This window comes from Protomyctophum bolini (assembly GCF_963924005.1).
Source record: "Protomyctophum bolini genome assembly, chromosome: 21".
NCBI classification, from domain to species: domain Eukaryota; kingdom Metazoa; phylum Chordata; class Actinopteri; order Myctophiformes; family Myctophidae; genus Protomyctophum; species Protomyctophum bolini.
This window is the reverse complement of record NC_137882.1, coordinates 9,703,354-9,712,680: the sequence shown is the minus strand read 5'-3', so window position 1 is coordinate 9,712,680 and position 9,327 is coordinate 9,703,354. Positions and strand designations below refer to the sequence as shown.

At 41.0% G+C, this 9,327-nt stretch overlaps 1 protein-coding gene across 2 annotated transcripts; it reads right to left on the bottom strand.

The window, feature by feature from the left end:
* Positions 1-530: 530 nt before the first annotated feature.
* On the bottom strand, positions 531-8,788 carry mtfr1 (mitochondrial fission regulator 1). 2 transcript variants are annotated; one of them, XM_080793974.1, is made up of 8 exons: positions 8,705-8,788; positions 7,377-7,480; positions 5,635-5,733; positions 4,708-4,832; positions 2,916-3,151; positions 2,464-2,722; positions 2,049-2,313; positions 531-1,902 (listed from the first exon to the last, which is right to left on the bottom strand). In XM_080793974.1, the coding sequence occupies exons 2-8, from the start codon at positions 7,410-7,412 to the stop codon at positions 1,855-1,857; spliced, it is 1,068 nt and encodes a 355-aa protein (XP_080650100.1). In that variant the 5' UTR covers positions 7,413-7,480; positions 8,705-8,788; the 3' UTR covers positions 531-1,854. The 2 variants fall into 2 exon arrangements, with proteins under 2 accessions (XP_080650100.1, XP_080650101.1); XM_080793975.1 differs by lacking the exons at positions 7,377-7,480; positions 8,705-8,788 and adding an exon at positions 5,096-5,137 and having other exon boundaries at positions 5,635-5,724.
* Between the last annotated feature and the right edge of the window lie 539 nt (positions 8,789-9,327).

Here is a 9,327-nt window from a genome sequence, read left to right as displayed (position 1 = left end):
TTTGGAAATGTTTGTTTAAAGAGCTGGAGAGACTGGTACTGAACTAGAATATAGCTTTAACTTTTATTTTACTTTCTTTCAACCAAAGAATCACTTACAGCACCTTAGTAGCATACTTGGCAGAGGATGTGTCTCGATACACAGATCTAGAACATCTGGCTAGTGTAATAAGTTACTGACATTCAGTCCTTTCCCAACTAACGTGAACATGAACATGGCAAGTACACTGCTATATATAGAAATAAGTGAAATCATGATTGACTCGCACTAATCACCATACAGATCAGTGTCACTTTGGAAGAAAAAAAAACACTTCCACACCGGTCCTCATGACCCAGAAGAGTCAATGCACAGTAAGAATGAAGATGGGAACATTTGAAAAGCTCTTGTTCCTAAACAAGTTATTCTGCTCTGTATGCCGACATCAACGAAATGATTGCTGTGTCAGTTGCAGTAGCCAATACCGTTAAGGCATTTGTTCACAGAAAAATGTAACTGAATACAATTCTGTGCGTTATACACACACAAGCTTTAGTGTCAAAAACATTTTAATCATTTTAATCTAATGTCTACATGAACACTGATATTGGCCCCAAAAGCAGAAAACCACCAACAACTACACAACAACTTTGCATGGCTGTGATGTAACAGTTGTTTGAGAGGTTCTCCTCTACACACAGTCTCATAGGAATGAGAATTAGGTTGGCATTTAGCAGTGAGAGGCAGACTTCACAAAGCATCAATGGAATGTCTTTGGCTTTAAAGCACAGGACAAACTTAACGGCATGAATGGTGCCAACTAAAATTTGGATGTAGACATTAACATTTACACAAACTGTCCAAGAGGCAACAAATACAATCTACAGGTTCTGTTGCACCACAGTTATATATCCTTATCACTTAAATTTACTTGGTTTTCCAGAGGTACTTGCCATTCAAATCTAAAAGCTAAAAGGAGACAGCCTTAAAATCTAGCAAAATGCCACAAATACTTTGATGGGACTAATAATTGGTTAAATCTAAAGACATAATATTAAATAAAAACGAAATCATTAACACAAAAGTTAAATACATTGTCCCGAATCATAAATTAGAATGACTATAAGGCAATGGCATAATTCGCCACAGTTTTAACACAAATAACACCAGAAAATGCTCCCTTTCTTCTGCAATCAATGAGGCAAAAGCATGACTGGCAAGTTGCAACCGCACAAAGGTTTGAACCCTCCTGAAGGTGTGGTCAACTCCAACACACATACTGTAACTAATCACTGAACAATGATCTGTAGTGTTGCATAAAACAGCTACAATTGAAATACAATAGCATTTTAAGACTAGGAATTCAAACTCCTGGGAAAAAAAAACATTTCGTTAAAAACAAAAAAAAACATGGATATTATAACTTATAAAAGTGCAAAAATTGCAGATGTTCAAGATGACCGTCAAAGGCAACACCGAGCAGTGACCAGGCCCTGGGTCCAGAGCAGCCTGACATCTGGTTTTATAGGCAGAATGACTCGTCCTTCCAAAGACAGCCTGATTATGACTGAAAGGAGTAGTTCACCCAAATAATTACTTATTTTCTATCAATTAAACACCCCATGAAGCCTTGAATTCATGGACATTTTTTGTTTGTCATGACTCACATTCCTACATTAATTATTTGAAATTGATTGGTTGATTAAAATTATTGGTTTAGGAATGTGACAAATCTCTATAATTTCAAGGCTTCATGGGGTGTATAATTGTAAGAAAATAAGTAATTTTTCGGCTGAACTACTACTTTAAGTTCCAACTTGTGTACATGGTGAATTTGGACATCCCATCCAGAACTCCTCATCGACGAACAGTTGATCATAAGAACTTCTTTTTTCCAGTGGATTTCAACATGTGCTGCCCAAACTGTAAAAGTAAAAAGACTGAATGTAAATGTTGATTAGCTTGTACACCTTATTTGTATCACTAAACTAAAAAAAGCACAAGATAACAGGGTTCTCTCCCCGATTTATAATTATATGCTACACACTACAGAGGATACCAACTCTTACCAGAGGATTCTCAGGTCGAGGTTTCACCTCTGGAATGGGGCGCTTGACGCTACAGAGCATAGTACCAACTCTTGCTAGAGGGGTCTCTGCCGTCTCCGGTCGAGGTTTTGCCTCTGGAACGGGGAGATTGAAGTCGTCATTGTCGTCCTCTTCACTGTTGTGACGATATCGATGTGCAAACTTCCGTTTTAGGGCCTCTGCGATGAGAGTTGCAGGATCAACAGGCTCACTGTGCTTGACTTTGGAGTTAACCTCTGGTGGACGACTACAACAACACATAGATAAAAAGAGTGGATATGTTGTAACATGGTGTGTCAATAAAAAGAGTGGATATGTTGTAACATGGCGTGTCAATCAGAACAGCTGTTTCAAGACAGACTGATATATGTTTTTAAGTCTGTCTAGAATGAATCACCTTCTGACTGATCGCAGCTTCACTTTACTCATGTCTTTCAGCACATCAAGCATGCTGGGGACCTCTGCTGCTTTGGGCTCCGATTCCAAAAGGGTCTGTCCGTCCTTCTTCCCTCTGCGTTGTTTGATCAGGTCAATGGCTGAGAAGGTCCTCTGGAGGCCAGGGGGCGGTGGGGGCGGCAGCGGCGGAGGAGGAGGAGGTGGTGGTGGTGGTGGTGGAACAGCACAGGGTGGAGGAGGTTGGGTGCTTTGGGCAGGATCTGAGGTGAACAACACAGAGCATGAGGGATTCTATGAAATCCATGTGAACTTCTGTTGCCATCTAGAGGTATGTACATGACATTACAGTTAAAAAAAGTTGCACCACCAAATCACTGAACACAATCAACACATGCGATCGCATCCATGATGCATACACTTGTTTTTGACTTTTCATAGCTATTTGACTCTAACCTGGTTGTGTGGTCTTTTCCTGGGCCAGTACAATCTGTGCTATTTGAACTCTGAGCTTTGCCAGTTCCGTTTCCAACGCGCTGATCTTCTGAAAGGCCTCATCGTTGGCCACCGTCTGCCCCTGAGGATTTGGCTCTGCATCGTATAAGCTCGGTAATGACTGCCGTCGATTTAAGGTTTGTCTTTGAGGTTGATGCTGGTGGGCTCGGAACACAAGTCCTGGTGCTGCTCCTGATCTGTTTCAAGATAAATAAAAACGTTATTGTTCATCACATGGTGATAATTTCAGTCAGTCAGTTGGTTTGCGTATCAAAATAATGGTTTGCATCATGGCTATGAGCTGAGCGACGTCTTTTAATTTTTATCTCACTTTATCTCACAGCCATTATAGTTAGTCATTGTATATACAGTACAGTAGCCTCCATTTTATTCTCATCTGTTAATGGTTGATTAACCATGTTAATGGTTGATTAACCATTAACAAGCTTTGGTTAACGGTTATGAAAAACATTCAAAAATGGTAAACCTGTAGCCTACAACCAACCAACTATAACAAGTTTACACTAAATTTTAAATTGGAATATGTTTCAGGAGCCACAGAGATCAGCTGGGGCCAGTTTTGGCCCACGGGCCGACAGTTGAATAATCACTAGCTGTTATCATCTAACAAACAGGTTTATGGTTTCATCCTCTAAGGTCGCATTCTCACCTAATACTTCGGTAGACTCGAATGCGTATGGGAGGAGAAATGGGATTCTTGCATATTTAATTGGCTACGGTTTGCCTTCACACTGTCATGATCCGCAGCAATTGGAAACGCAGCAGGGGGGACCTTTATCAATGTGTTACATTCATAAACTAGCCTACACAGTGAAATGATAAATCTATGGTGATAAAATTATACTCATAACGTGCATTATGTGTCGTGCCGTCTGGGACTGCCCCCCCCCCCCTCTCTCGCTCTCTCACTATAAGCACGCAGCCACGCACTGTTCTTTTGGGCATGGAGGCACAGCGCTGAGCGCACTGATATAACAGACAGCAGCGCAAAATGTTTACAAGTTTATCGAGATGAAAGTTCCTACTCCCCACTAGTCCCCACACAGTGACAGCACTCCATGTTTACGGCAAGCACAGACAGACAGAATATTCTGTAGGCTATAATACTATTACACTGCACTGCAGTGTTTGTGTTTTCTTAAGAAATTGATTAATGTACTCGTCCTCATTTCGATCAGGGCTTCAGTCTCCACTCTCCTCATTCGACCACGTCTATCCACGGTAACGGGACATCTTTGCGCTGCGTAAAATATGCCTTCTCCGTCTCCAACTGTGTTCAGCTCCTCACCCGCCACATATGTTTGCTTCATTTCCTGTATTTGCTGCGGATTGCATTCACACCTGCACCGAATCGTAGTCAAGCGCGATTGGAAGCGAAGCGAAACCCCCGTTTTTGCTCGGAGTAAAATGCGGTTCTTTGTTGCGCATTAGGATTCGAAAGAGCCTTCACACCTGCCAAACGAAGCGCACTTTCTGAAAATGCGCAGCAGGATTCGTTTTAATCGCAGCAAAGCTCTCTGGTGAGAATGCGACCTAAGTAGGATACCCCAAACAGTGAGAGAAAGCAGTGTGGGATCAGACAAAGGGTGGATGTTCAACACATAAAAAAATACCCCAGATTAGGGACCCCTGCCTTAGTGGCTAGAATTAAAAAAAAGTGTTTCCCCCCCCCCCAAGGCCCTGATTGCATTTTACTGTCCAGCCTATACTTTCCTTTGATTGCCCATCTCACCTGGGGCTCCCAAAGTAGTCTTCATCATCGTCCTCATCCCTGTCGATCCAGCCGATATCAGCCAGGGAGGCCAGACCATTCTGCCCCCTATTCAGGACCATGGCATCCTCATTGTAAGGATGCAGCTGCCAAGAGTGAGACCAATAGTGTTCAAAAATAATTTCCTCAAACAGAGTACAACACAGCATCTTGCTTACAACCAAATATCCAGTTTTCAGGCTTAAAAGGTCAAAGGAACTAATAAACAGGAAGGAAAAGAAGAAGAAACAAAGTAATAAAGGGTTTTAAAGGGACACTCAGTGGTGTTGATGAAAGGCTCTGGAGCACATAACTCAGCAGGCCTTTAGTCAGCACAAGGTTGTTTTTGTAGGTTGCCAAGTGAACTGACCTAAAGCGGCCATACTGCATTCCTCTCAGCTAGGGAGGGTAGCTGGAGATAGAGGAAAAGAGAAAGGAGAAGAAAAGAGAAAATACAGTATTTATAAGACAGGAAAGAGAATCCCAAAAAATACCATAAAGCCAATTTGTTCCTACAGGTGAAACACAACAAAGGTGTTTTAATGATGGGAAAAGGAGGACACTATGAACTCTATTTATGTTTTGAGTCAAAGTAGACACTCGCCATGGCGATATAAGTAGTGTGGGTGAGTGAGTCATACTCAGTGTATCAACAGTAAAGAGAAAGAAAGAAAATGGAATGTCAAAGACTCATGGACTGAGCAGAAAAGCTCATGAACACTACAATGGATTTACACACAGAACGATTATGGTGAAGAAAACTGCAGGAAAAATAAACGTATAGAAACAAAAACCATAAGTAGGTTGAAACGCACACTGCAGTCCTACATACGAGGCTGTCAGGTGATACAATTGCACTGCAAAGATACTTTAAACCTGGTTTTCATAGTAGTGGAAATATTGCCTCACCTGAAAATGAACCCGAGGGCACGGTTTAAAAGGAAGATTACTCGCTATTCTCCTCACAATACTCCTTGAAGACCCATATGGCTTTGCTGATCCAAAAGCCTACAAAACAAAAATCATGTTTAGTAAAGCTACATAAGCCACTGGGACAATATGAAAATGTAAAGACAATATGAGGTAGGTGATGTTCAGGCAGCCCATGACAAGTTAGTAAATTAACCAAGGGAGAGACATTTACTGTCTGTAACTACTGTATAGTTAGTATATAACTGAACCAGAGCCTTAGATATAGACAGAGTTATGCAAACTGTGTTCACTTCATGGGGCCAGTCCAATGGCGGCTCTCCTACATAGACTTCTATTGAGAATGGGGACAACGAGCTGGGACAAGTCCTGGACCGGAAGTAGGCAAAAATGCATTGGACTCAGGCAACAGCCCAGCTTTAATGATGTTTTGTAGTAATAGCACAACATAATTAAACATTAAAGAGACTTTAGTTGTTACTGTACAATAAAATAGTTCTCATTTGCACCGCCCTCGTTGAAAACAATGTATTTCTAGCCGGGGAGCCAGCACCAAAATTTTGAGGACCTGTGATGTCATGACATACTTTCTATTTGTATTTTTGAGGGGCGCTAGCCACTCCTATACACAGGTTTAATGTTTGTCTTTAGTTCAATGTTCGTTTTGTATACGCATTGACAATGAGGGGGAAAATGTAGTCATAATGTGTCATTTACATCATATTGTCTTTTTATTGTTAACGTTTAATGTTTGTGTCACCTAATCAACATGATTTAGACTTTAGTAGATTAGCTCCCCTCACTTCACACGGGTGTGATTTATTTTCTATTAATTTGGTCATTAAAGTCCACAGAATGAAGTCTGCTCTGCCGGAAATATTGCGAAAAACATTTTTGTATACCCCACCAAGGCCACCATAGACAAAGCATAATTAAATTTGCCTTATATTGGTTAAGTAGCATGTGACATGTCAAACTAGGAGCGGTTAATGATTCTGAATCCATTCCAAGCATATAATAAGTTTTGCACGAAAAACACTCATCACATTTGTGCTGACCTCATCACATTTGTGACGACGGCTCACGGCTATGGCCGTTATATTTAGGACGACCGTTGAGCCGATTCTACTCTATGGCTCCAAGACATGGACACTTTCAAAGAAATTAGAGAAACGGTTGGATGGCACTTACACCCGCCTTCTAATGAGAGCGCAAAATCTGTCTTGGAAAAGCCACCCATCGACCAATCTACGGCAACCTTCCCCCGTGTTTCTTCACTAGTCCGATCCAGAAGAACACAGTTTGCCGGCCACTGCTACAGAGCTGACAATGAGGTTATATCTTCCCTTCTTCTCTGGAGTCCTGCCTCAAAGCAGACCAGAGGTAAAAAACTGTTGTATGTCATGACATGAGCTTTTGGGGCTCTGGCTCTCCGGCTATTCCAAATCCAGCTTGTCTCAGTTCAGGCAGCATGAACAGCGTTCGAGCGCTCGGTTTCCACCCCCTCAATATCGTAACTCTATTAGATCATGGCTCTGAACTGAACCACATGAATGAACAGTTATCACATTCTAACTTGTGCAAGAAATAGACTATATGAATGAATTGACATCACACAAAGAAGTGAGACAGTTAGCTGTGAAACGTTACTGCCATATTTCCATTCATGCAAGACAAATTCAATGATACTGTACAATGTGTGAAAAATGAGTGTCACATACCAGGTCCATTTCGATCCGTGCATGTTCTTTACTCATCTCTATGTGTGTTCTTCACAGGGACAAATGCATAGAAGTCCCACGACTGAGAGCATCTTCACATAAAGCTAGTGTGGGGAAACATGAATCGGTAATGAGAAGTTAAACACTGACCGCTACACAACTCCGCTTGGCCTGCTCTGAGTCTTTAAGATGCTACTAGTACCTAGTGTCAGACTCGGTACAGTATACCTACTAGTGTAAAAAGATGAGAAGTCCACACACAGCTCTGCTCCACAATGTTTAGTTTATTGTAGAAACACTGACATTTTACTGGTTGACGACATAGAGCTGTGTGCGGATTTCTCATCTTTTTACACTGCAATTACTATCTATTGTCCAGCACCAGCAAAGGACTGGATGTGCCTGTTTTGAACTAGTAAACTAGTGTCAGTAAACAAACAAACTTTCTGTGGTCAACTAAAACATAAAACACACTATTTATATTATTTATGCTAGGTTCTATAGTATAAAAAAATCGAATCAAATTTGCTTTTCAGCAGCTGCTGGAGCATTCAATTCAAATGTCCCAACCTTGGACTAGGTCTGGGACAACAGTGGAGAAGCAAATCTGGATAAGCATGTTGAAACATTATGATAACAGCTATTGCACTTTAACAATGAGCTCTCTACACAATACATACTTTGTTTGAAGGCTGTTTATGTTTCGTAATTGATTATATTACAATAGGTGTATATCTTTAATGAAAGCATGTGGCTTATGTCAGCAGCATCAAGACCTGTATTTATACATACGAAAGTCAAAGTCAGCCTCGATAAAACACATATACTGTATGTGTATGATATATCTTGGATTTTGATTCAAGAAGACCATTATGTCAGTTGCCTTTAAATGTGTATATTTGCATTTGATTCTCAATCAATAATGATAAATTATCATTGATAATGAAAAGTAAGTATGGGAACAAAACTCAAACAAAAACTAAAGCAAACCGAGAAACAGAAGTCATACAAGTGCAACCGAATGAACAGATGTTACAGATCACTTTATACATGGCCATGGTTGGGCACCAACCACTTTATTTAGCATTAAGTTGTGTCAAACTCAAATTGACTGATAAAAGCTAGCTTTGTTTTGTGCAGTAAACTGATGCGCACTGACTGACATTAGCGTATTGCTACCAGAGAACGCTAGCAACTTTAGCATAGCAACAAAACGAATGTAAACGATCAGAACATAAGCACACTTGGGAACAGTTACTAAAACAAACGAACGGCATCTCACTCTTTGTTAAGTACTGATTAAATAGCTAAAATGAATATAAACTTGCCTGGGCGGGTTTAAAGTTTCAAAAGTTGAAGTTGCTATTTTTTCCACCTTGTCAAACCGCTCCGTGTCATCTAACCGCTGTTGGGAAATGAGGTGGGAGAGAATGTCTGGAACATTTCTTAACCATGATCCCGAATTAACGAGCATGATCCGGTCTACAGCCCGCCCATTGTATGCAGCAACTTGTACGGACACAATACATGTAAACACCGTTTCCGTATCTAGACCCAGACCGGAACAGCAAATCGGTCCAAGTTTGGAAACGTCCAGGGAAGAACGATAGAGAGCGCCCTTGACCAATCAAATTTGAGTTTTAAATCCACTCAAGTGTAGGCAAGGGTTTAAATTGAGTTTAGACATTGTTTTATCAACTGTTAAGATTAGACTGGATACAGTAGGCGGTCTTTATACCGGATCAGAGAGCCTTTAGCAGTAAAACAAAAGTACGCCACCATTGGCTACTGGGATTGAATGACAAGACAAGAAGGATACAAACTTCATTCTGATTGGCTATCATACCCCTCCTTAACCCTCTTGACATCCAACCATGTGCCACAAAGAAGGGTATGTCTGTTTTATCGTATCTAGGCTCGCCGGGCGGGTTGTGCTCGTTTTTATGAACCA